At 47.3% G+C, this 27,931-nt stretch overlaps 1 protein-coding gene across 3 annotated transcripts; it reads left to right on the top strand.

The window, feature by feature from the left end:
* Positions 1-928: 928 nt before the first annotated feature.
* On the top strand, positions 929-25,922 carry STARD7 (StAR related lipid transfer domain containing 7). Of its 3 annotated transcripts, none has more exons than XM_075911012.1 (9): positions 929-1,237; positions 7,675-7,877; positions 8,242-8,291; positions 11,895-11,984; positions 13,008-13,118; positions 13,210-13,292; positions 16,143-16,242; positions 17,805-17,889; positions 24,841-25,922. In XM_075911012.1, the coding sequence occupies exons 1-9, from the start codon at positions 942-944 to the stop codon at positions 25,029-25,031; spliced, it is 1,209 nt and encodes a 402-aa protein (XP_075767127.1). In that variant the 5' UTR covers positions 929-941; the 3' UTR covers positions 25,032-25,922. The 3 variants fall into 3 exon arrangements, with proteins under 3 accessions (XP_075767127.1, XP_006113852.3, XP_075767128.1); XM_075911013.1 differs by lacking the exon at positions 929-1,237 and adding an exon at positions 1,335-1,587; XM_006113790.4 differs by lacking the exon at positions 11,895-11,984 and having other exon boundaries at positions 931-1,237.
* Positions 25,923-27,931: the final 2,009 nt, after the last annotated feature.

The raw sequence follows: 27,931 nt of genomic DNA, 5'->3' as shown, positions 1-27,931 counted from the left end.
GGGGGAAATGTGCTCTGTGTTTGTTCAGGCCTAGGCTTTCCATGCCATTGTACCTCATTCTTAGTACAGCACTCCTGCAGTGGGTTGGGGAGGGGTGTGCCGACTCTGGGCAGCCCCTGCAAGAGGGGCCATAGGCCAGGAAGGGCAGTTGGCCTGGGGGAGGGAGTGGGTGTCCCGCTCTGGTCTTGTCTGGAAGAGTCTCCTTCCCTAGGGATGTTAGCGAGTAGTCAACTACGGGAAGGGGGAAATAGCAGCCAGTGCTAGGGGGAGTTCCCACAGCACTGTCTCTGTGCTGCTTGCCCCCATCAAAGGCTGCTCTTACAGCAGCCCCTGGCCACGTGGGTCCCAGTGGGGGTATCGCCCCTCCCCCCAGACAAGGGTGAATAGGGGCTGTGGGGCTCAGTGTCAGTCCTGACGGACGCTGGTCTGCGCCTCTGTAGTTTAATGCAGCGAGAGCCCGGGGGTCGCGAGCCGGGTCCTGCTCCTGGGGGGCCAGGTGCCCGGGTCTGAACGAGACTGGGATGCGTCAAGGGCCCGGCGTTGCTGTGGAAACCACCCGACAGCTCCTGGCGGGGCCGCGGCCTCATTAACCCGCCCAGGGGCCGCCCTGCGCCGCCATCCTGCCTTAGGAGGCGGGGCTTGGGCCCTTCATGGCACGAGCTAGTGTCAGGCCTGCCTCTGGCCACCGCGTGCCACGGCCCCTCCCCCCGCGGGCGCTGTGCACAGGCAGCTCCCAGGCCAACCCCCGGGCTGCTGCCCGGGGTCCTTGCGTCTCCAAGGCGCCGGCGCGGGCTCACAGGACGGGGCGGGATCTGCACTACAGACCGACAGCGCAACGCACCAATGGGCGGCCAGGACCGACCAGGCGCCGGCCAATGGCGGGGCGGGGGCGGAGTCCCGGCCGTCCCGCAGCGGCGCGGCCTGGCTGGCGCTCTGCAGCGATGTTCCGGCGCAGGCCGCTCGACGGCCGCGCATGGGGTCGCTGGCAGCGGCTGCTGGGCTGGGCTCGGCCCGACCCCCCCGCTCGGGCCAGGAGCCTACTGGCCCTGCTGGGCAGCCACGTGAGCGGGCAGCTCTACGGCGACCTCGCCTCGGAGCGCGCGCGCTGGAGCCTGCTCGGCGGCCTGTGGCGCCGGCTCCAGGGCCGCCAGGCGGGCCCCGGCTGCAAGCTGATGGCGGCGCTGGCCGGGGCCTTCCTGTGGGAGGCGGAGCGGATCCGCGAGGAGGAGCTGCGAAGGTGGGTGCGCGGGGGGCCGCTCGCTGGTCTCGGTAGCCCCGCCCGCTCCTGACGGGGGGGCCGCAGCCCAGGGGCTGGATTCACTGCTCGAGAGAGGCCTTGGCGGCCTCCGGGGCACTGTGTGCAGCGGAAGGTAAACAGCCAAGCGGGGTTTGGAATCGTTGGACAAAGGCTAGAGACAGAGACTAGCTTATCGCCTCTACGAAACCATGGCGCACCCCGTCCTGAGTACTGCCTACAGACGTTGCTTCATCTAAAAACGATGTTGTAGCGTTGGAAAAGGTTCAGAAAAAGGCATCATAAATTATTGGCATTTTGGAATGGGTCCCATATGAAGAGAGATTAAGAAGGTATGGCCTTAACTTGTTTCCATGATATAAGAACTAAAGGTCTCCAACTGAAATTAATAGATAGTAGGTTTAAAACAAACAAAAGCAAGTTTTTCTTCACTGAGCCCACAGTCAACCTGTGGAACTCCTTGCCAGAGCATGTTGTGAAGACTAGGACTTGAACAGAGTTCAGAAAAGAACTAGATAAAATGAGGTTAGTTCCATCAATTACTATTATAGAGAAGTGAATGACTAGTCGACTATCCAATAAGCAAATGCTTATCCGATAGTCGATTCCCCCCTTCTCCTTGGTGCCTCTATCAGAAAGAGGTAGGAAAGGTGGGGATGCTTCAGTCTGCCACTTTTTAAACACTGCATGCAGCCCAGGGTCCCCAACTGTTCCCCGCAGTGTTTTCACCTTTGAAATGTAGGAATAGCCCTACATAGTGGTTACACTTCAAAGGCAGAGGTGCCCTTATTGTCTAATTGATTAGTCAATGCAATTTGCATCTGCTATTCAATTAGCCACTTAATCAAAATTTTACATCCATAGGCTATCAGGTTGGGTAGAAATGGTATCCTTGGCCTCTGTTTGTCTGGAAATAGATGACAGGAGAGGAATCATGTGATGATTACCTGTTGTGTTTACTCGCTCTGGGGCATCTGGCAGTGGCCACTGTCAGCTCTGTTGACTTTTCCCCTACAAATTATATTCATCTGTGTGTTGTATTTCATAAAAGCTTATGCTCTAATAAATTTGTTAGCCTTCAAAATAAAGATATAAAATCCTGTTTAAAAAGTTAACGTGTTAAACAATATGTTTATTCGGTTAGCTGGGATCCTGCAGGTGGAGGGAGGGGCGCTTCTGCTGACAGTTAACCTGTTTACATCCCTACTTGAAAGTGCCACCAGAGTCCTTATTGTTTTTGCTGAAACAGACTAACAGAGCTACTTCTCTGAAATCTGATGCAAACTGGTAACTGTACTAACAGAAATGAAGAATTTTTTTCCTGCATGTTCTGGGTTAGCATTTCAAACTAGTTTCATGTGCTTAGCTAGTGATTTATACCAGCTCAGCAGTTTGACTTTCTTTAAAACATCAGCATCAAACATGTATCACTAAGCTATTTTTATTTAATTGACTATAGTAGCATTATACCTTAATATAGGTTTGCATAACTTCAAATTTAACTTGAAATTGGTTTATTATAAAAAAATTATATTGGATTTAAATAAAAATCTGATTTACATTTAAAAAACATTGACTTACCTCCCAGCAGTCCCTGTCTAGCTCTGTGTTTAGTTTACACTGTTACTAGCTAGTCCTGCACGTACCCTTCTGAAAGCTACCATTTTAATTTGTAGGCCTCTGTCTATTGAATACCCTTTATGTGAATGTGTCCTCTGCATAACCTTGTTTTACTATCACATTTCTCGTGAAGTTTTAGATCTGTTCATTAATAAGTGATCTAAAACATTCTAATGAGTAGTGACAAATCTAAATATAGATAAAAAGCTTCAGAGGGGTAGCTGAGTTAGTCTGTACAGGATAAACTTAGACAACAACAAAAAGTCTAGTAAAACATGTAGATGGTATCATGAGCTTTTGGGGGCACAGCCCACTTCTTCAGATGACCGGAGAGTTGGATGCGGAGAACCAATAAAAATAAATAGGGAAGGAGGGAGGGGGTGGCTGGGTATCAGACAAGAATTTGTAGCTGCATTTTTAGACAAGGTTGCCCTGTAGCAGCTTTCTGAATAGGGGCACTTTAAGAGTGTCAGCATGCTGTCATTATCATAGGGGGTTTTATGTACAGTATAACACTAAGCTATATATAAACTTATTTTTTGAAAGAATTAGCACGCAATTAAAAATTATCACAAATACTATAGATCAGTGTTTCTGAAAGTGCTCTGGAAACCACTTTGAGAAACACATTAACTGGCTGCCCCGGTTTGTTTATTATTTGGCACCACAACCACAGAGCCTCGAGGCTCCCATTTGCTCCCTTTCATCCTTTGCAGCCTAGGGAGCCACTGGAAGTTAATGTGTTTCTCAAAGTGGTCTTGCAGAGCACTTTCAGAAACACTGCCATAGATAGTAATGACTGATACTGAACAGTCCTCTTGATTCTATCACTCTGTTTGCTGTTTTACTTTGAGCAAGCCACTTAGGCCAAAATTTTCAAGAGTGACTTCTGACTTTAGGTGTCTAGCTGGAGAAGTCTTTAAAGGAGCCTGATTTTCAGGAAGTGCCGACTGCCTGCTCTTTAAAAAAATCCTTCCCCTTCAAGATGTCTCAAGTTTGACACACACAAAAATCAAGTGCTCCAAACCATTGGGCACTTTTGGAAAATTTTACTTTAGTGTCTTGTGGCACCTTATAGACTAACTGAAGTGTAGGAGCATAAGCTTTCGTGGGCAAAGACCCACTTTGTCAGATGCATCTGACGAAGTGGGTCTTTGCCCACGAAAGCTTATACTCCTACACTTCAGTTAGTCTATAAGGTGCCACAGGACTCCTCGTCGCTTTTACTTTAGTGTTTGTTTCCCTACCTTTAAAATTAGGGTAATAGTTATAGTTTCAAGGTAACTGCACCTGTATTCTTGCTCTTGTCCCGCAAAGGACACTCACTTAAGGATTCAGGCTTCCAACCATCACCTCTTGTGAGCAGAGACCCTCTTGTGTGCTTTACCTCAGAGGACTGTGCTGATGTTTTACTAGTGACCAGGCAGCTCTTCTGAAACAAGTATATGTATTAGTAGGGCAAAAGCATTACAGAAAAAGCATAAACAATAAACACAGAGACAGCAGAGGATGAACATCGAACATGCTGATACATTCTCAGTATTAGTAGGGTGGATCAATTAATAAATCCTGCTGCACAGCAGTCCAGAAATAAAGGCTTACCTTATGTAGATAAAGCACTGTAAGCTCTTCAGATGAAAGGTATCATCAGAGGGCATGGTATTCTCTGCTGTTAAGTAGTGTTGCAAAACTGTTCAAGATGCTTTCAGCCACATACTGCACAGGTCAGTGCACTGAATTCGCTCGGCTATTTGGGGGTTGCATAAGGCATTTGTGAGGCTTTCTCTGCTAGAGTAGAAATGATGGTTGTTCCGCAAGGTGGCTGGTACATGGTCTGGCATGTAAGTAATAGCTTTTGAAAAACTAGGTAGTGTGGGGTGACTGCAGAAATGGAACAGAATTAAGATTGGAATTGGAAACCTTAATTCAGTCCAGATGTTTAGTTTTCAGTCTGCAATGTGCTACCCTGCCCCCCTCCGCCCCCCCACAGAGCTTGTTTTTTGTGTTGGAATTAAAATAATGTACAAACTAACTTTACCTAAGTGAAGCTAGGTAGCAAAAGCTGCCTGACGGTTTTGGAAAACTCACACTGCTGAGAAACTGCTGCAGTAACTCAGAAGATAAATTTCTCAGAATCTGCTAAAAACTTCGAGGAGTCCTGTGGCACCTTATAGACTAACTGAAGTGTAGGAGCATAAGCTTTCGTGGGCAAAGACCCACTTTGTCAGATGCATGCAAAGTGGGTCTTTGTCCAAGAAAGCTTATGCTCCTATACTTCAGTTAGTCTATAAGGTGCCACAGGACTCCTCGCCACTTTTGCAGATTCAGACTAACACGGCTACCCCTCTGATGCTAAAAACTTGTCTCAGGTGGCTAAGAAAACAGTCATTTCCCTCTCTGTTTCCATCTAAAGCTCTTTCTGTTACTAGCTATATCTGAGAGTGATAAACTCTCTCCTGACCCCTAGAATTCCTTTGCCTGACATCTGCTACTTAACTGAGTGCAAGTAAATGCATTGTGGATTTAAAATATCTTCACTCTAGGCCACTTGTGTCCCCCCCTTCTCTGTTATGCTCTCAGTTCACTCATCTCTCTGTAATGAACTAAATGCCAGTAACACGATAACCTACTTTAACTTCCCAAAGTTGTTAGCCTATTTAGGGCTCTCTGTTTATCTCTCTAGAACAGTGTTTCCCAATGTTATTTGGCCACGGAACCCCTAGAGTTGCCTTTAAAAAAAAAAAAAAAAAAAAAAAAGGCCCCTGCCACATTTCGTTGAGCAAAAATAATAATAATAATAAAATGGCTCTGTCTCTTTAACAGAGGGCGGGGGAGTGCCAGCTCTTCGCGGAACCCTTGCTTTCGCTTTGCGGATCCCCAGGGTTCCCCGGAGCACCAATTGGGAAACATTGCTCTAGAAGATTATGTGGTAACAGGAATGCCCCCCTGTAAACTCTTCAAACAATAGCTCGCTGTGCCTTGTTCTTGTGCCCCACCGGCTCACCTGTACCACTGATTTCAGTAGGATTTTCTATTGCAAGAATGATGCCTTGGGGGAGGGTTAGTTCAGTGGTTTGAGCAGTGGCCTGCTAAACCCAGGGTTGTGAGCTCAATCCTTGAGGTAGCCAGTTAGGGATCTGGGGCAAATCTGTCAGGAATGGTACTTGATCTTGCCATGAGGGCAGGGGACTGGACTTGATGACATCTCAAGGTCCCTTCTAGTTCTATGAGATAGGTATATCTCCATATAATCTAATGGTAAGCAAGGCTCTGCCTCTGGAGTGCAGTTTGTCTTGGCAAGCCTCTGCATATCTCTCTGTTTGCCTGCTGTATATAATTCCCACATTCTCTCTTGTAAAGCTCTGTTCCACTGCCCCCTGTAAAAGATTATATGGAAGAACAGCACTAGTTACGGCTGGCATTCTCAAAGTCTTGGTGTGTTCTATGGAAACCTCTCTTCTTGCACCTAATGAGTGGGCAACTCACCTTTCATATTACACTTGGAACGACGTGCCGTCCTGCAGTACCTAGAGCAAATGTCTACCAGGGACAATAATCTTAGGGCAGTGTTGGACTGTGAGTTACCTCTTCGTGAAGAGTAGCAGCAGGAGATGAGAAGCACCCAGCACCTTAGGATCATCAGTCTTTGTAGACCTCTTGCAAGTGACTTAGAAACGAGTGAACTACAATGACAGGCTTCATCCTCAGTTTCCTTGGCTCTGGAACTCAGACTTTTAATACTAACTTAGCACTGAATGTGAGGCCTTTTATAGAGAATAAAATGACTGGCTGAACTAGTGCCTGAGTTGAGGCTGTATAAACAATCTTAAGTAGGTCTGTACTGAATATTCATTAGAAGTTATTTCTCCCCTTCTCCTTTCCCCATTTGTGTCTGTACAGTAGAGTTTGATTATCTTCTTGCATGCTTTTTCTTAGTGAATGGACTGTTCATGAATAATGGCCTTGCCACAGCTGAGGATGTAATGAAGAGAAATGAACATGGTGTACAGACTATCTGACCTATATTCACAGTGAAAGATTGTGAGTGATGGGTCATCTGTTACATATTTGAAAGCTTCCACTGCTGAGCCTTCAGATACTTGAAGCATCCAGTCCTAAAACTTGGCTAGCTCCAAGTTAACTGCCCATCGGGTCTTGTGGGATGTACTGTTTGCTGGAGATGAGTGCTTCACAGATGGCACTTTCTGTGGAGTGGTAGATGAGAAGTATTTGCATAAATTGCCCATGGTACCAGAAACTCCCAAACAAGAAATATAGAAAGCTTTGGATTTTGTAGGATTTGTGTGTCCGCTGCACTTCTGGGTGTATTTTTAGGTTGTACATGCTGAAGCAGGGACTGCCTCAATCTACCTAAGCAATGCAACTGCAGCATTTATTTGCCAGCCACAGATTACTTTAGCACCATATGGACTACTGCCTCCCATTAGTAATTTGTGTAATTTGACTGACCTTTGATGATTATTACAAGGCAAACAGTGATCCAGAAAGGAAGGGACCTATAGCTTGAGACCCTTCCAAACTGATTCTGCCAAATTGCTTTAATTGACACTTGATCTGGTCCAGGTGCTTGCTGAAGTCTTGTGCCAGGGTCAGAAGTGACTTGCACGTATTGTAAAAATACAAACTGCAGCCAGGCTTTTCCCCCTCCCTCCAAACACCAAAATGGCTGCAAGAGGGATAAATGAAGCCTGAGAGCGCTCTACTGGCCTTCTAGGCGTGCCTGCAGTAGAATAGTAGGTGGTCCTGGCCTCGACACTGACTAGCACAACCCTTCCCAGGTCTGCAGAGGAGATGAAGCACATGGAGGAAGTCTCTAAGTTGTTCCATGGCAGTGGGGCAGAGCACCAGAAGCTGGTTTCCAAATCTCATGTGGATATAACAGCTGCTCACGAAGAGCATCCCTGGGAGATGGTGATGGACAAGAAACACTTCAAGCTGTGGAGGCGTCCGATAGAGGGAACCCACCTGTATCAGTACAGAGGTAATTCCGCCCTCCTCCTTGCCTCACCATGTGTTATCAATTGCAGTATGATGCCTGTTGAGACTTTGTGCATGGTGTGCCTGGCTCTCAAATGCTGAGCAAAAGTTCAGTGTAGCCTACCCTAAAACCTCCTTCCTCCCTCCTCTCCTGACTTCACTTTGCTCCCTTTCCCAACTTCTCACTGGAATTCTCCCTTCTCCCCCATATTGTCCCTCTTTCTGGTCACACCCTCTTCTCCTCTCTGTAGTGTGATTCCAGCTCTGATAGCTGATTCTGGAAAATACCTATCTCGTGATCCACTGACCTGAGATACAAACTGGCTTATATCTGTGGTCTCAAGACTCTTTCTTTCCCTTTACTGCAGTCTTTGGGACATACACAGATGTGACTCCCAGGCAGTTCTTCAATGTGCAGGTGAGTGTTTCTGGGTCCATATCTCTTAAGCCCAGGATACATGATGTGTTGGGAATAAAATATGGCTTTCCACTCTAGCACTTGACAGTCCCAGATTAAGGTGTCATTAGAAGAGGTTTTGGAAAAAATTAATAAACTAAACAATAAGAAGTCATCAAGACCAGACAGAGTCACCTAAGAGTTTTTAGAACTCCTATGTGAAATTGCAGAACTACTAACTGTGGTTTGTAACCTTTCCTTTAAATCATCTTCTGTATCAAACAACTGGAGGATAGTTAATGTGTCGCCAGTTTTTAAAAAGGGCTCTAGAGCAGTGTTTCTTGTAAGCTGGGTGCTTGTGTGGCCACTCAGGAGAGACTCAAATGCCACCCAGTTGATTAGCAGAGCTCCTACAGCTAAATATTTTTGTTACTAATGGTGGTGTGTACACAATTTATTCTGCACATGCATGGAAAAGATTAAATGGAACATTGCTCTAGAATTCATTCTGACAATTAGAGATGTAAAAGTGTGTACATATAAGTGGTTAACCAATGAGCCTGATACAGAGGCAGCAGCAAGAGGAGAGGGGGAGGCAGCTTCCTGGGAGCTGGCTCTCCCCTCCACCTCCTGTAAACGTGTAACCACTGACATTTTCAGCGGTTACATATTTTCCTTAATAAATGCATTTAACAACGTCCCTATGGGCATCTACAGGCCGGTAAAACTATTTTTAAAATGGTTGAAACTGTAGTATAACACAATTTGCTGGGGAAGAGTCAACATGGTTTCTATACAGGGAAATCATGCCTCACCAATCTACTAGAATTCTTTAAGGGGGCAAGGATTAACTAGAAATGGACAGAAGGATCCAGTGGATATAGCGTACTTATATTTCCTGATAGCTTACTCTGCTTAAGAGGCTTTGGCGAGTGACCTTGTCAAAGGCTATCATGGGATAAGAGGGAAGGTCCTCTCATGGGCTGATAATTGGTTAAAAGATAAGAAATAAAGGATAGGGTAGGAAAAAGTCCATTTTCAGAATGGAGATAGGTGTCTAGTAGTGTCCCCCACTTTAATTTAATGTCATAAACGAACATTCCACAGTCATTCTGCCCCTACTCATCTCATTGTTGAAACACCCTTGCTGCTGTTCAGATTTCCAGTGTGATGCTTCAGGAGCCATGGGAGTGAGGGATACACCGTGTTTCCTAGGATCACTGGGGGTATTTCAACATTCCCCATTGGAATTTTCTGTTGTGTAAAGAAAGTCCCAGCTTGCAGCTTTCCATATAGGCCAGTGTTCCCAAAGATGTGACATGCAGTTTCTCAGACCACCCTGCATTGATGTCAGTGAAATGCCTGCAGTGATCAACAAGAGCCTGCAATGCCATCAAAAAGTACCCATTTCTATTGATGTACTTCATCGTAAGATGGTCTGAAACCAAAATCGGAATGTGTGTTCCATCAATTGCCCTACTATAGTTAGGGAACTTCATTGTAGCAAAGTCATCAGCTATTTCACGCACATTGCCAAGAGTCATGGTCTTTTGTAGCAGGATGTGATAAATGGCCTTGCACACTTGCATCAACACAGCCCCCACTGTCAACTTGCTAACTCCAATCTGATTCACAGCTGACTATTAGCAGACTATGAATTCACCAGCTTCCACGCTGCTGTTTCCACGTAATTCTCCACTGAAGTGCTCTCGCATTGGTGTTCTTGTGTCGCAGGGCTGGAATGAGCTCTACACAAAATTCCAGAAAGCTGGCTTTCTGCATCGGAAAGTTCTGCAGCCACTGTTTATCATTCCAGACCTTCATAATGATGCAGTCCCTCCGCTCAGTGCTTGTTTCTCATGCTCAAAAGCATCAGCCCACCATGTGCAGATGTTCTGTGAATGCTCAATCAGTAATCTGGTGGTGTTTCTTTCCATGGCACCCAGCAAGTTTGGCACCTCTGATTCCTGTTCAGATGGGGGGCTCATAATATATTGCATGTCTGTTTGCATTTTGTTCAGAACAGTGAGCTCACAGTAGAGAGGAATGTGGGATCTATCCTTTCACACAGAGATGGCAGGTGCTACTTACACAGGAAGTGCACTTGTTGGGAATTACAGTCTAGATAGAGCTGCTATAAGGCAGGTGCATAACTGAAGAAATGGTCTGAGGTAAATAAGATGAAATTCAATAAGGACAAATGCAAAAAATTCCACTTAAGGAACAACGTTCAGTTTCACACATACAAAATGGGGAATAACTGTCTCGGAAAAGAAGTACAGCAGGAAGGGATCTAGGAGTCATAGTGGACCACAAGCAAACATGTTGTAAGCAAGATACAAGACGTAATTCTTCTGTTCTACTCTGCACTCTCTAGGCCTCAACTGGCATATTGTGTCTAGTTCTGGGTGCCACATTTCAGAAAAGATGTGGACAAATTGCAGAAGATGCAGAGAGGAGCAATTAAAACGATAAAGGTCTGGAAAACATGACATATGAGGAAAGATTGAAAGAATTTGATTTATTTAGTCTGGAAAAGAGATGGCCGAGAGGGGACATAATAGCTTTCAAGCACCTAAAAGGGTAGTCTCCTTAACCTCTGGGGATTGAAAAAGAAGGAACAGGCTTAAATTGCATCAAAGGAAGTTTAGGTTGGACCTTAGGAAAAACTTCCTGTCAGGGTGGTTAAGCACTGGAATAAATTGGCTAGAGAAGCTGTGGAATCTCAGTCATTGGAAAATTAAGAGCAGGTTAAATAAGCACCTGTCAGGAATAGCTTTAGATGGTGCTTGGTCCTGCTATGAATGCAGGGCACTGGATCTCAACTCTCAAGGTTCCTTCCAGTTATATTCTATTATTATTAAACCTTAAGTGAAGTGTCACTATCTTTAGAAATCTCACATTGGTACCATCTTTGTGTTTTGTCAGATCTGCAGTGAAAGTGTTCTTTAAATTAATAACGTGCTGGGTCATCATCTGTGATTGCTATAACATGAAATATATGGCAGAATGTGGGTAAAACAGAGCAGGGTACAGAATTCTCCCCCAAGGAGTTCAGTCACAAACTAATGCATTATTTTTTTTAACGAGTGTCATCAGCATGGATGCATATCTTCTGGAATGGTGGCTGAAGCATGATGGGACATACGAATATTTAGCATGCCTGCTACATAAATACCTAGGAATGTCAGCTACAAAAGGGCCATGTGAATGCATGTTCTCACTTTCTCGTGACCTACATGAACAGGGAGAGTGTTTCTCTTGCAAGTATAATCAGACTTGTTTGTCTTATTGATAGGCTGAATGAGAAGTAGGACTGAGTGGACTTACAAGCTCTGCAATTTTATATTCTGTTTTTGAGTGCAGCTGTGTAACAAAAATCTACATTTGTAAACTGAACTTTCAGAACAAAGATTGTATTATAGTACTTGTATAAGGTGAATTGAAAAATACCGTTTATCATTTTTACAGTGCAGATCTTTGCAATGAACAATAATATGCACTGATTTAAATTACAGCACAGAATACAATACATATGAAAATGTAGTATTGTAAAAATAGCAAACATTTTTAATACATTTCAGTTGCTATTCTGTCTATAACTTAGTTTCTGTACACCCAAAGTGTGGAGTTCTGGCTGACAGCTCTGATAGGGAGCTGCATGCAGACAGAGAAGTCAGGCCAGTCTCCAGTCCTGGGCAACATGCATATAAGGTAGGAGAACACACATCCCAGACTGAATTCTTTACTGTAAAGGATCCTCTTTTCTCATTCGACAGAGGTCCCGTCCCCCTCTCTCCACCAGACGTTGCTCCATCACACATCAATTGCATGCGTTATGACTCTATATTCACCATGGAAAAAGACAAACTCAGGGATTATTTTAATTCAAGTGCTGAATTTCAGTTGATGGCAAAACGCAGCGCAAATGGTGGAGCCTTACTAAAATCCTGAGCCCTATTGTTTCTTTTCAGTCCTATGCTTTGCTGCTATATGTTGCTCTTTTAAGTAGATCGACACTCATAGCAGCCACAGCAGCAACCTCCAGCAAGCTCTCTCCATCCTGCTCCTGAGCTCTTTTGCCTCCTATCCTGTCCTCTGGCTCTGCAAAGATGGAGTACAGAGAAGGACACCCTGATATCAGCACCCCTCTTCCCCTATCTTACCCCTCCCCCACTTTGCACAGTAAGCAGGAGGCTTCTGAGGGTAACTCCAAGGCAGAGGGCAGGAGCAGCATGGCAGTGGGGAAACACCTGAAGTGCACAACACTTAATAGCTTGCTGGCTGGCCATGCAGTTCAGAGGAAACTTAGATCACCAAGAAGATTCTAGTGTTTGCAGAGAACTTTTTTTGTATGATCTGTTGTAGGGCTGTGGAGTGTGACTTGAACACCTCCCATCCCCGTTCCCCCTCAGTATAGCATCATCTTCCCAGAACAGCCTTCTAGAAGGGAAAAGCTGTCAAGTTCTGTGGCCACTGCTGCAGTGACCATCCCCACCATTGTGTGCTGCTTCCTAGAAAAAGTATCTAGGGCTTATAAATGTCCAATAACACTGCTTGGCTCCCAAAAGCAGTATTTATTTGTGGCAGATAGAGCTTGGCTTTTCCACGGTATAAGGAACTGCTCATTTGTTTACTCTGGGAAGAGGGGTATCGCCTCCAGCCAGAACCTTGACAACCAGAATCCCACTACAGCTTCATGACACAATTATCAAATGTTTTTCACTTGTTCCACAGCTGGACACTGAGTACAGGAAGAAATGGGATTCACTGGTCATCAAACTGGATGTAATTGAGAGAGACCTGACCACTGGCTCGGAAGTGGTTCACTGGGTAACTCACTTCCCTGTGAGTATTCCTCCTCCCTTCCCCCTGTCTTTTTTCTTATGGCTTGTTTGCTATTGGGAAGGGACTGATTTGCATGTCTCTATTTCATTAGTACCCGATGTATTCACGAGACTACGTGTATGTGCGGCGGTACGACGTGGACCAGGAAAACAACCTGATGGTGCTGGTGTCGCGGTTTGTATTGCCGGGGCATTCTTAATGCCATAGCATGAGGTGGGGTTATCCTGAGACCCGCTATCACCGGCAAAGATAGCATTAGCATTGCTTCTTCTATAGGCCTTGTTTTTTTGCCCTGCTTCACCTGGGTCAGTGGTTGTTGTCAGTGCTACCAGCCATGCCTATAAATGATTGCCTGGCACTTCCCATTATAAGATCTCCTCTCCAAAATTGTCATGTGCTGGTGCAGCTGTTTCCAAGAGTGAAGTTAGGGGAAGCCATTTTGTGGTATTAAATACTGATGCCCTGCTCTTTGAAAAGCTCTGTTGTCCCTGCATCTTGGAGGAGGGACTTGAAATTTGGCAGGAAAAGTAGATTTTGTACCAAGGATGTGCCTTTAGCTGATCCTATAAAAATTGGTCTTAATTTGGTCGAGTTCTTTGAAAAATACCATAAAAGAGTGGTCCTGTAGCACCTTAGAGACTAACAAACAGTCATGAGCTTTTGTGGGTACAGCCCATTTCTTCAGATGAGTGGAGCAAGAGGCACAGAGAGGTACAGAAATCCCTCTTTTTCTACTTTAATTTTTGGGATTTCTGTACCTCTATATGTCTTTTGTTCCACTCAGCTGAAGAAATAGGTTGTGCCCACAAAAGCTCATGATATTACATAAAAATTGTTTGTTAATCTCTAAGGTTTTTTAAGTTACAAACTAACATGGCTACCCTTCTGAGACCTGAAAAATACTAGTTCACACATGCAGAGTAGCAAGATTGGAGCTTTAGTAAGCTAAAATCTTGAAAGAATTCATGTGCCCTGAGTGTGCTTCATCATCTTCAGCTTATAGTGTGACCAGGATTTGCATGTGCCATCCCCACAGTATGAGTATCCTGGAGCCCTGGACTGGATGGAATGAAACTGGATTTTCCTTGCTATTGGCAGCTTTGTCAAAGTTGTACCGGGCATCCTAATTGAGAGCAAGGAGCCCCTCTCTTGTACTTTTGAATGACTATCATGTTGGCACCCAGGCAGTGTGAAGGAGGAAGCATGTGACTCAGATGCTGGGGGAGGGGAGGGGAAGAGCTGAATCTGGGAGAGTGAGGAGAGTATGCTGGAACAAGAAGCCTTGAAGTAGACATGGGGAGTGGGATGGTGCTAGGGTTGCAGAGAAGAGAGTGAATGAGAAGTCTAGGAGCCAGTAGGAATGAGGAACATGGGTGAGGGAGGAGGGACTAGATGTCAGTGAGCAGGAAGAAGATTGGGCTGGCAGGAATGTGGGGGACAGTTGGAAATAGCTGGGCAAGGAGATTGGGGATGGAGACCCTAGACGGGGTGGAGTCGGGGACTGACTTGGTGAGGAGAATAGAATGGGGCAAAGAGCCATGGGTGAGGGTAGGATTGGATGGGGGCAGGGCAGTAAAGTTCTTGGATGCCTGGCAGAGAATGGGCAGAAGTGGCTCCACTTGAGCCTCAATGCAACCTTAATTCAGTCTCTTGTGCCTGGGCCCTAGCATTTAGTGTCCAGTCACATGGATATATGCTGGTTTTCCCACTGATCCCTATGTGTGATTATGCAGTAAAATGACAATAGCGATGTATAAATAGATACTCAGACATGGTCCCTGCCTGAGGTGCTTCCAGTGTAGGTCTGAAGGCAGACAAGGGCACGGGGGAGAGAGGAAAGTTTAGATAAGACCAACTGGTTATTTTTCATTTTGCAGTGTGTCAGTTGTGTTGCACTTGTTTGCTGTGGTGGTGTGGGGGGCTTGTTTGGAGATGGTAGGCTTTGAGGAGGTATTTGAAGAAGAGTCTGAAGATCCTTCCAGGAGAGTGTAAGAGAGGGGCTTTGTGGGAGGCCATGAAGGAAGCTGGAATTGACTGGGCACAGGGCATAAGCAGCGGCGCTTGGATTCTGCTATCGCTGCATGTGCCTTCTGCCCAGAGATCCATGGAATAGCCTCTGCTTGGCTCGCTGAAGGACGAGCTGTGCTCTTGGTATAATAGTGGAGGAAAGGAAGAGAACTTTGCAGGGGAGGTGGCTCCAAAATTGGAAAGGCTACAGAAGCCATTCTGTCTTGTCTAGATTGGTGAAGAGGAGCCCAGTCTCTAGATACCTCTGGGCTAGGAGAGTACATTGGGAAGGACTATCTTTCTATGTGTTTTTCATATACGCACAATGACTAAGGATGCCTTATCAGTGGCAGGGTAGATAATAGGGCAGGTCAGTTTCCTGTTTTCCAGGCTACTTATGTGAACTTGGGCAAGTCACTTCATGTCTCTGCCTCACTTTCCCCATTGGTAAATTAGGGATGATATTATCTTTTGTAAAACACGGAGTTACATACTACTGTTATAAATGGGCAACTGGAGCCTCTCTAAATGACTGCAGAATTTCTATGAGCTCTCTCTGCCTGCCCTGGCCCTGCACTACTTCTGGATGCAGCTGTCATGTCTAAGGATGTTAAGGACTAGTTGACAAGCAAATGCTTATCAGATAGTCAACAGGATTGTCAACTAACTAGAGACAGATAGAGGCAGCAAAGGGGTGGGGGAAGAGCGGGTACTTCAAAGCGGCAGCATCGACTATTCAATTAGTGAATTACACTATACCCTTAGACATGTCCCTGTGGCCTCTGGGGGGTAGGTGGGTTCTGGCCAATGGGAGCTGTGCAAGGGCAGCGCGTGCATCTTCCCCGATCACCACAGGCCAGTGCTTTTAGCTCCAGCCCAGTGCGGGGAACCAAGGCTCTGGTGAAATTAAGCAGGGGGCCAGAGGTTCCCTACCCCTTGTTTATACCGAAATCTTAAGTTAACCTCAGGAAGAGTTACCTGGTGCTATAAATGCCCTTTCCCTTGCATATACTCCAGAGCGGTGGAGCATCCAGGTATCCCAGAAGATCCCGAGTTCGTGCGAGTCCGAACCTATGAATCCCAAATGGTTATCCGACCACACAAGACATTTGATGAGGTGAGTTCCTGGCCAGTCTGGAAAAGCTGTGGAACAGTCACCTGTTGTTGACACCTGCCCAGGTGGAGGCTGAGTCAGAATAGCAGCTTTCCTGACAGGTGGTAACTGAATATACTGACTAGAGCTCTGCGCTCTGCAGCTGTTTGTTCACACAAGGGTACATTGTAGATCTAAGTATGAAGGGGATATCTCTGTGGATTCCTTTAGCCCAGGGGTGGGGATCCTTTTTTGGACTGGGGGCCATTGACCCACGGAAAAATCAGTTGGGGGGCTGCATACAAGTGAAAAGTGCAAAAAACCAAATAAACCACGCAATTGCTTGCCCTTCGTGTGAGGAAGTCTTGTTTTTGCATTCTGTGGATCAGCTCTCTGAAATCCTGAAACCACCAGCCTTTGGCAGTACAAGTACCCCATGGGCCTTGTGCTGCCTGTACAGGTAGCATCAATCCAGGAGCCCTCAGTGTGTTTCCTGTGATACACAGGCAGCAGAGTGGGGCAGCCTCAGATTCTGTCTGCGGGAGCCCCAAGCTTCCCATAGACAGAGGCTGCCCCAGAATCCCATAGAGCAGCCCTGGTCTGTGGCGAGCCAGGCCCACTGCAGATAGAGGCAGCAGCATGCAGCTCCGCAGAGCCAGTGCTTGTGAGGAACCAGCTTTTAAGCAGGCTTCCTCTGAGTACTGACTCCCACATGCCCCCTTCCTTTGCTGCCTCTGATACAGATCTTGGAGTTATTCCCTCCCCTTTGAATTTTATGCTCTTATTTCTGCACTCCATAACTCTAATTTTATTGCTGCTATGCATTGTTCCAAAGGCCTCATCTGCTGCCTCACTCAGATCCTCTTTCTGCTCAGGGCTTTGTGGTATGGTTAGAGTAAATGACAGACTTACCCTTAACTCTCCCAGGAAGGAGCTGGGTAAATATACTGTCTTCATATGAGAAAAATAGGGCAAACAAGTGAATCAACTTGTCTAAGCGACTTGAAACTGGGGGTAGAGTTGATGATCTCAATGCTGTGAGCCCAACATTGCTTCCTCCATGTCACTTCTGCCTCATTTATAGGTATCCATTAAAGCCCTGTGTGTCAGCCTTCTCCTGCTTCAATTGAAGAGAGACTGAAGGAAGAAAATTATTCAGATTTAAAACATATAGAACATATAGTGCCAGTAGTATCTGCAGAGATACTAGTCAGAATTTTGATACATTTGCTTTCAATGCTCCTATTTCCTGGTTACAAGTGGCATCCAGGAGGAAGGTTCTCTGTATGGTATTGTGCCACTAAAACAGCATCCTGTGAGTCATCCTGCACTGGAGACTGGCTGAGAAGGGCTGTTTTAGGTACAGGGCATCCCTGCTATAAGTTGTCCAGGTCTACATCGGTTCCATACTAACATCTTTGGTGCTTGTAGGAACTGATGTTTGTCATTTTGCTATACATCCACTTTTTTTTAAACATATCTTGGATGTATAGCGAGGAACCCCTGAGGTAGCTTTGTAGGATCATCCTGGCTGTCAAAAGGTTCCTGTAAAAGATCAGGTATCGCTAAACTTATTTCTCTTGCAGAATGGCTTTGACTACCTGCTGACATACAGTGACAATCCACAGACAGTATTTCCGCGCTACTGTGTCAGCTGGATGGTCTCCAGTGGTAAGTTGCTGGTGCTAACCCTTTGGGGGTAGAGAGAAGATCTCTGACTTGCAAGAAAGTGTGTGCATGCATGAATTCACTCTGGATTTGGTTCTGGGGTCTGTCTACTTTGAGTGGCAAAAGCCCTCCATCCTCTTTCGTTCTGGAATGAAAGCTGTGGGTGAAGGCTTGGGGGATGTTTCTGGAGAACCTGGCCTGTTTTGGCCAGAGCAGCCTCCCCTTTGGAGATATCAGTAGGTAAAGGGCCTCAGGACTCGGCTATTGGTTCTGCATAAAGTAATTATTCATGTCCATTCCAGAGTGGGTGTGTGTGCTCACCACGTGCACCAGTGCCGGAAGTTTTCCCCTTAGCAGTACCTGTAGAGGAGTGCCTCTAGCAACCCCTGCAGTGGCCCCTACATGCACACTCTCCCCCTCCCCGCCCTTGTTGCCTCCAGTGACACTGCTGAAACATTGCTTGCTGCAGCTAATGCTGTCACCATTCTCTCAACTCTCTGTTCTCAGATAGTTTTCCCATTAGAAGTAGTACCATTGAATAACAGACAATCAGTGTCCCTCCTGGGACTTTACCCTAGGTTGGGACATGCCCCATTCCTTGGACTTCAAAGTTTGTGAGTTGCAAATGGCCTATGCCAGTAAGTGACCCTCATTGGAGTTGCCTGGGTGAGGGCCTCATCAGGGAATATTTGCAAATCTTTTAAACCACAGGCCAAAAAGGAATGGGACACTTACCTGCAAACTATCCTGGCCCTGGGACTGGAGTACTATTCCGATTCAGCTCTGAACACTGTATCTCTGGAGCACAGCACACTAGGCAGTACGTTCAAGTACTCACCATTGACAGTCCTGGCTAAACAAGCCAGGAAGGCGCAGTGGAACAGATCTCCATCCTCCTCAAACAGTGAATTGGGGACGAGCAGGTCCCTATCCCCCTTGGGTCCTCAGGCCACAGTTCAGGTGGAGCGGAGTAGTCCAGCCCACACAGCACTGGCTTCCCTGCAGGATGAGGGAAACCGTAGCCAGCTACAGGTGCCATCATATCAAGCTTGGTGCTGTCCCCTCAGACCCAGGCAGTGCTTTGCTCTGGGATAAAGCCTCACCTTGGACTGTTTGCAGTCTTCACATTGCCAGCGAAACATTGATGCACCTCTCCCCTCCAAGCAGTTGCCATGAAGTGTGTTGTGGCAGGCAAGCCCCACTGACCCCCTTGTCACTATCTGTCTGGGAGTCCAGGTTGAAGGGGGTCAAGGCACAATATGGCCAAGTTTGAGAACTTCCTCTAGGAGGAGGCCAAGAAGGAGGGCCCTCCTCAATGAGGGCACGACAACAGCTAGGGCAGCTCTTCAGATGGCATCTGACAAGGCTGATTTGGCCATCCAAACCACGGCATTCATGATAATTGTGCACAGAGCATCTTGGTTGTTCCTCTCCAGCCTTTCCAGTGAGGCCCAGAACTCCCTGCGGGATCCTCCCTTCAGTGGGTAGGCCCTCTTTGCCACACAGCTTCAGGGGCTCATGTATGACCTTGAGAACACTGGGCTTTTATGGCCATTGTCAAGAGGCCCAGAGCCAGGCAACTCTTTCCTGTCAGGAACCCCCCCTCAGAAATACAGGAGCTATAAGAAATGCTCCTTCCAGCTATCCAGCAGGGGGAGAACTCAGCAAAGGAGAGACAGAGCCTCCCTGCCGTAGGTTCCAGTGGCTCGGCAACAGCTCAGAGGAGCAATTGCAAGGGAAGTGGTGATCAGCCCCAGGGTGAAGGGCCTTTCTCTTATTTCCTGGGAATGACAAATAGTGGCGGTAAAGTGATAAAGCATAGACTCATAGACTTTAAGGTCAGAAGGGACCATTATGATCATCTAGTCTGACCCCCTGCACAGTGCAGGCCACAGAATCTCACCCACCCCTCTTAGAATAATCCTCTCACCTATGTCTCAGATATTGAAGCCTTCAAATACTTTGAAGGCCCCAACATGCAGAGAGTCCTTCAGCTGTGATCTGTGCCCAATGCTACAGAGGAAGGCGAAAAACCTCCAGGGCCTCTGCCAATCTACCCTGGAGGAAAATTCCTTCCTGACCCCAAATATGGCGATCAGCTAAACCCTGAGCATGTGGGCAAGACTCACCAGCCAGACACCCAGAAAGTTCCCTATAATGAATGGTCAATTAGTTACCAAGATCATGTTATTTCATCCAACCATCCCCTTATCATAGAATCATAGAACTGGAAGAGACCTCAGAAGGTCGTCAAGTCCAGCCCTCCGCTCTAGGCAGGACCAATCCCATCTAAATCAACCCGGCCAGGGCTTTGTCAAGCCGAGACTTAAACACCTCTAGGGATGGAGACTCCACTACTTCCCTAGGTAACCCATTCCAATGCTTCACTACCCTCCTAGTAAAATAGTTTTTCCTAATATCCAATCTGGACCTCTCCCACCACAACTTGAGACCATTGCTCCTTGTTCTGCCATCTGTTACTACTGAGAACAGCCTCTCTCCATCCTCTTTGGAACCTCCCTTCAGGAAGTTGAAGGCTGCTATCAAGTCCCCCCTCACTCTTCGCTTCTGCAGACTAAACAGGCCCAAGTCCCTCAGCCTCTCCTCGTAGGTCATATGCTCCAGACCCCTAATCATTTTGGTTGCCCTCCGCTGGACCCTCTCCAATGCGTCCGCATCCTTTTTGTAGTGGGGGGCCCAGAACTGGACACAGTACTCCAGATGTGGCCTCACCAAAGCCGAATAAAGGGGAATAATGACATCTCTGGATCTGCTGGCAATGCTCCTCTTAATGCATCCTAATATGCCATTAGCCTTCTTGGCTACAAGGGCACACTGTTGACTCATATCTAGCTTCTCATCCACTGTAACCCCCAGGTCCTTTTCTGCAGAACTACTACTTAACTGGTTGGTCCCCAGCCTGTAACTATGCTTGGGATTCTTCTGTCTCAAGTGCAGGACTCTACACTTGTCTTTGTTGAATCTCATGAGATTTCTAGTGGCCCAATCCTCCAATTTGTCTAAGTCACTCTGGACCCTATCTCTGCCCTTAAGCGTATCTACCTCTCCCCCTAGCTTAGTGTCATCTGCAAACTTGCTGAGGGTGCAATCTATCCCCTCATCCAGGTCATTAATAAAGATATTGAACAAAACCGGTCCTAGAACCGAACCTTGGGGCACTCCACTAGAAACCGACCGCCATCCTGACATCGAGCCATTGATCACTACCCGCTGGGCCCGGCCTTCTAGCCATCTTTCTATCCATCTTACCGTCCATTTATCCAATCCAGATTCCCTTAACTTGCTGGCAAGAATATTGTGGGAGACTGTATCAAAAGCCTTGCTAAAGTCAAGGTATATAACATCCACTGACTTTCCCATGTCCACTGAGCCAGTTACCTCATCATAGAAGCTAATCAGATTGGTCAAGCATGACTTGCCCTTTGTGAATCCATGCTGACTATTCCTGATCACTTTCCTCTCATTCAAGTGTCTCAAAATGGATTCCTTTAGGATCCCTTCCATGATTTTTCCAGGAACCGAGGTAAGACTGACCGGCCTATAGTTCCCTGGATCGTCCTTCTTCCCTTTTTTGAAGATGGGCACTACATTTGCCTTTTTCCAATCATCCGGGATTTCGCCCGATCTCCACGACTTTTCAAAGATAATGGCCAAAGGCTCCTCAATGACATTTGCCAACTCCTTCAGTACCCTTGGGTGCATTAAGTCTGGACCCATGGATTTATGTACGTTTAGCTTTTCTAAATAGTTCCTAACCTGTTCTTTACCCACCAAGGGCTGTCCATCTTCTTCCCATCTTGCGTCGCTTAGCACAGAAGTCCAGGAGCCGACATTGTCCGTGAATACAGAGGCAAAGAAAGCATTGAGTACTTCAGCTTTCCCCACATCCTCTGTCACTAGGTTACCTCCTTCATCCATTAGGGACTGCACACCCTCTCTGATCACCTTCTTCTTGTTGACATGCCTGTAGAAACCTTTCTTGTTATCCTTTACATCCTTAGCCAGTCGCAACGCCATTTGCGCTTTCGCCTTCCTGATAACCCCCCGGCATTCTCGAACTATACATTTAAACTCCTCCCTAGTCATTTGTCCAAGTTTCCACTTTCTGTAAGCTTCCTTTTTGTGCTTAAGTACACCAAGGATTTCCCCTGTAAGCCAATCCGGTCTCCTACCAGATTTGCCTCTCTTGCTACGCGTCGGGATGGTTTCTTTCTGTGCCTTCAATAAGGCTTCTTTAAAATACTGCCAGCTGTCCTGGACTCCTTTCCCCTTCATGTTAACATCCCAGGGGATTCTTTCCATCAGATCTCTGAGGGAGTCAAAATCTGCTTTTTTGAAGTCCAAGGTGTGTATTTTACTACTCTCTTTCCTTCCTTTGGTCAGGATCCTGAAATCTACCATCTCATGATCACTGCTTCCCAGGTTGTCACCCACCTCTACGTCCCCTGTTAGTTCCTCCCTGTTTGTGAGGAGAAGGTCAAGCTGTGCACAGCCCCTGGTCGGATCCTTCAGCACTTGTACCAAGAAGTTATCCCCAACATTCTCCAAAAACTTCCAGGATTGCCTGTGTACTGCCGTATTGGTTTCCCAACAGATGTCAGGGTGATTAAAGTCCCCCATGAGAACCAGGGCCTGCGATCTGGAAGCTTCGCTCAGTTGTCCGAAGAAAGCCTCATCTGCCTCATCCACCTGGTTCGGTGGCCTGTAGCAGACACCAACCACAACATCACTGCTGTTTGCTCCTTTAAACCTGACCCATAGACTTTCAACAAGTTTTTCTCCCTCTTTATACTGGAGTTCAGAGCAATCATAGTGCTCTCTTACATATAGTGCAACTCCTCCTCCTTTTCTCCCCTGCCTGTTCTTCCTGAACAATCTATACCCTTCCATGACAGCGCTCCAGTCATGCGAGTCATCCCACCAAGTCTCTGTTATCCCAATTAAATCATATTTCTTGGTCTGGGCCAGGGCCTCCAGTTCTTCCTGCTTGTTGCCCAAGCTTCTCGCATTAGTGTACAAACACTTCAGGTAACCAGTTGATTGCACTATCTTCTCCATTCGAAACTGGGGTCCTCCTTTCTCGCTCCTTGCTCTATGCATGTTCAGTGCAGATAATTTGCACAGGGACCACACAGGTCCCATTCCTTCAAGACCCTTCTGCAAAGCATGGGGTTGGTAGAGTTCTCAGTGAAATGCTTGGAAGACTTGTTTTAACTAACCTCCTCTGAAATGGCTGAACAGATACATTCATCCAGAGGCAGATGCCTCCCACGAGAACATTTCAACCTAAAATGTTTGGCATGTTTTTAAGCAGCTGACAAGAAGGTATTGTAATGTAAAGTATTGGATAACCTTAATGTAGCTTAGCTGCTTCAGCCCCCACCAGTTAATTGGAACTGGTATACATCTCCCATTAAGGTTAACCTTTCACTGATAATGCAACCCAGAATACTTGCTTGTCACCTATTTACAGACAGAGGCCAGCAGTTAATGTTAAGTGCTAGCAGTCTGGTTCCATTTGGTTTAGATGGAGCCTATCCTTCCTGTATAGGTTCCTCCTATCCCAAAAGTTTCCCCATTTCCTAATAAATCTAAACCTCTCCTCTTTACACCATTGTCTCATCCACGCATTGAGACTCTGAAGCTCTGCCTGCCTATCTGGCCCTGCGCGTGGAACTGGAAGCATTTCAGAGAATGCTACCATAGAAATCGCCTTCCTAGCAGCCTAAATTTGGCCTCCAGAACCTCTCTCCTACCCTTCCCTATGTCACTGGTACCTACATGTACCACAACCACTGGCTTCTCCCCAGCACTACACATAAGTCTATCTAGATGTCTTGAGAGATCTGCAACCTTTACACCAGGCAGACAAGTCACCATACAGTTCTCCCGGTCATCACAAACCCAGCTATCTATGTTTCTAATGCTCCAATCTCCCATTACTAACACCTGCCTTTTCCTAATGACTGGAGTTCCCTCCCCTGGAGATGTATCCTCAGTTTGAGAGGATACGACAACATCGTCTGGAAGGAGCGTTCCAACTATGGGATCGTTTCCCTCTGCTCCAGTTGACTGTTCTCCTTCCTGAGCCTTTCATCCTTACAGCACAGGGGCTGTCTGACTAGAGGTGGGACAGTTCTACATGTCCCGGAAAGCCTCTTCTACATACTATTTGGCCTCCCTTAGCTTCTTCAATTCAGCCACTCTGGCCTCCAAAGCCCGTATGTGTTCTCTGAGGGCCAGGAGCTCCTTGCATCGAATGCACACATACTCCACCAGTCCATACATGCCATATTGGGTGCAATCATGCATAGTATCCCACCAAGTCTCTGTGATACTAGCTATGTCGTAGTTGAGTTTATTTACTAGTATTTTAAGTTCTTCCTGCTTATTCCCGATACTTGTTGCATTAGTATGCAGGCAGCTAAGAAACTGATTTGATTTTGCCCCTTCTCTGGTTCTGCCTTCTCTCCTTTTATCCCTGCTATTACAGCAAATGCGCGCCCCCTCCCTCTCCCAATTTCTGACCCATCTCCCAGGTCTCCATGTTTTTTACTGCTATGGTCCTACCAAGTCTTTCTAGATTTGATGGCATCTCAGTGGAGAAGAGTGTACACCTTCCTGTGTGAGTGCAGTGTTCTTGTGTGTACTTCTCTCCCCCCCCCCCCAAACTAGACTGTGCCTCTTTGTCTTGAGATCAGAGTGAATCGGCCACCAAGCTGGGAGATCCTGGTTCCTATACTTATTCTTGCCTCTTAATTAGGTGACTCACTAGCTTGGGGGTAGGGGGACATGGCACAGCCTGGGTATGGCAGGGCTGAGTGCTCGCTTTGTGTGCTAGACACTGGCTAGACCATGTTGGGGTATGAGCCTGTTTCTGGAGCAGTCCAGATGCTTTTGTGGTACTCACTGTGACCCTACCTTTCCTGTCAGGCATGCCAGACTTCCTGGAGAAGCTGCACACAGCAGCTCTGAAAGCCAAGCGGATGGAGATCGAAGTGCAGGACTACATCTCTGCGAAGCCCATTGATAACGGCAACAGCGGCGAGGGGAAGGCGAGCATGCCCAGTACAGAGCACAAGAATGACAACACTCACAGCCCTGCTCAGCTTGAGTATGCCTAGGAACTGGCTGTGCCTCCCAAGTCAGCACCATGGCCTCTGCTCCTGGACTACAGAGCAGGGCAGATGGGGGAACTGACATCAGTGTAGCCACTGGAGCTTAGTTCAACTGTTCTGCTTTTTGTCTTCAAGCTGTTCCTCACCTCTGCCTTGTGCAGCCTCTTTCCTCTGTGTGCGCCTTGTTCTTGGTCCAGCCTGGCCATTGAAACACACTGTTGTATAACATCCTTTCTGTGCTGGTGGTTTGTCCCCTGAGGGTACTAGCTAGTGTGTTTCAGCTGGATTCTCTTCATGATAAGCAGAGTTTGGGCAAGGGGCAGCACACAATCCACATTCTCTTCCATGAGGCTGACGCCCCGTTTTAGCAGCCATAACTGCACTTTCACAGGGAAGCACGCCATGAATTCTGCTGTGCTATAGGGTACTGCTGCTCATGGCACTTACCTATGGGGGACTCCTTTCTCAGTGCAGGAAGTTGGGGAGTCAAGGCCATAGCTTTCTGCCACCTCTCAGTCAGGATATACCTGGGCCTCGAGGAAGCAGAACTTTGTGCTGGTAATCCCCAGGTGTCCAGGTACCTGCCCCACTCCCTTTCTTCTAATGTGCGGTTTGAAGTTCCATGTAGGACAGGCAGCATGGGCCAGATGGGCTCCTCTGTGCACTCCTTCCCACCTCCCCTTTCCTTCAAAGCCTGGCTACTGCATGGTACAGGGAGAGTGTGGCAGGGGAGTCAACCTTGTCTGAGTGTAGTTGAATGATGCTGTGTTGAAGGCCTCCTTGCCCCCTCCATGCCTGTTTATGAGGCCCATTAACAGCCACTCCGGATTTGTTACAGCTTTACTTAAGCCTGGCATTTCTATGAAAACATGTGAATAAACTTAGACTGGTACAAGCCCTAATGGAGTCACAGCGTCCTTAGGCTATGAAGGGGTGCAAAACTGGTGCTGGAATTGGCAGGGCAGAGTTCTCATGGTGCCTCCGTGGGCAACCAGAAGGAGTCGGTTGCCTCTAAATCTAGCAAGCTGTTTCTCAAAGGGAGGGCTGGGCTGTGGAGGGGGAAGGCATCCTCCAAGGCAGGACTCAAGCAAGGGATCAGGCATACCTCCTCCCAGGGGATCTAGATACAACCTAGGACTTGGATGGCATATGTTCTTGCATGCCAGGTGGGTGGTATCTATTCAGGGCAATTGTACCTATATTCCTCCTTTTTGATCTACAAAGGCACCCTCTCTAGGGTTCTGGATTCTCAGCTGTCCCCTCTCTTGGGCACAGACCTGCCTGCCTCTCACTCCTGCATGGTGTTTTCCAGGCTGTGCAGTTATACACTGCTTTCCCCAGCGAGCTAAATGGGCTGAGTAGGCCTGGATTTTCTCCTCGATGTTGCTGCTTACAACACAGCCTCTGACACAATGGTCTCTAAGAAAGTAGACTTATACTTAAGGCACAGGCATCATAGAGACAGCATGAGCAACAATTAAGCTTATTAGCACATGTGCAGGTTCTTTACCAGCTCCAACCTACACATGAGCTCTGGTTAGTGTCAGTCTTTCCAATTCTTCCAGAAGGGCTGGGGCCCTGTTGGACAGAATGTTCTGGTGTTTTTCTGGATCAGAAAGAAAACCTTGAGTTAGTTCAAACACAGGCTGCTGAAACATTGTCTTTTGTTTGCTGCTGTATAGAGAATCCAGGCTGAATTAGTGTCTCCTACCTCCTGGAGCAGTTTACATCTTTCTAGGGGTGTTGCCATCTGCATTATTCTAATCTCTTCTCCCCTAGTGACACAGTGGGAATTAATGTGCTTGTTTTCCCTGGTATGAGGTAGTGGGTGGACAAGGACTAGACTAAGGCCTGGTGTACGTTACAGAGGTTGATGTAAGGCAGCTTTATAGTGTTCTTATTGTCAGAGTGGCCACAGTAATTCTTGCTTTAAGTTGGGGGCATTCCAGCTCTTTCCATTCTGTGGAGAGATCCCAGCTCCCACTGCTGGCATCTGTTTGTTGCCGTGCACACATCCTGCTGGCACACCCGGGACTAAGAACATCTAGCTTCCCTCTTGACCACAGCTGGGGAACCTCAGGCCTGGGGGCCAAATGAGGCCCCCAGCTTGCCTGGATCTGGCCTCCGAGGCTTAGGGCTCTTCCACCTCCCCACTGCAGTGAGCCTTGAGCCTCATGGGCTGGAGTCAGGCAAGCCTAGGGCTGGATCCAACACACAGGCTCTGCCTGGCCAGGGTGGTCAGAGAGGGGAAGCGGCTAAACGCAGTCACACCCCTTCACGGGGGAAACAGCAGCACAGCAAAGCGTTGTCTGGAGACTTTTCCCCCAACGCTCTGACCATAGTCATGGCCCATAGGAACAGTAGGGGGCAGTGCCTGGGAGTGGCACAGGACACGGAACCATATACATCCGTAGGGAGGTGCACCAGGTAAGTGCCCCCCACATTGCCCAGATCTCCAGTCCCCAGCCCACTTCTACACCCTTCCTCCCACCCCGAACCCATTAACCCCCAATCCATTCCTGCACCCTCCCTCCTACCCAGCCTAGGCCCCTCTGGTGTGCGAGGGGAATGTGGGGAGTGTCTTTCTGCTTCTTAGTTGGAGGCCATGTCAGTGAGGTGGGGTTTTTCCCCCTCACTTTTGTGCAGCCCCCAAATTATTTTTCTGTGGGTCACTGGCCTCTGACCCAAAAAAGTTCCTCACCCCTGCTTTTGACAGCCAGGCACAACCCATTTCCCCCGGCAGACATTTGCAGAAAGCCTCGAGTGGCCCAGAAGAGTCCCAGCAGTTTGGAGTGAAGGGTGGCCTCCGCAATGCTGTGATGTCTGCACTTCTTGGTACAAATGAGTCCTACAACAAAGCAGCGAGCTGGAGGCACTGCTGCAGCAATGGAAACAGGAAAGTGGAT

The sequence above is a fragment of the Pelodiscus sinensis genome, chromosome 28 (assembly GCF_049634645.1).
Source record: "Pelodiscus sinensis isolate JC-2024 chromosome 28, ASM4963464v1, whole genome shotgun sequence".
Lineage (NCBI taxonomy): Eukaryota > Metazoa > Chordata > Testudines > Trionychidae > Pelodiscus > Pelodiscus sinensis.
The sequence above is the reverse complement of the archived record's forward strand: the minus strand, read 5'-3'. Positions and strand labels throughout refer to the sequence as shown.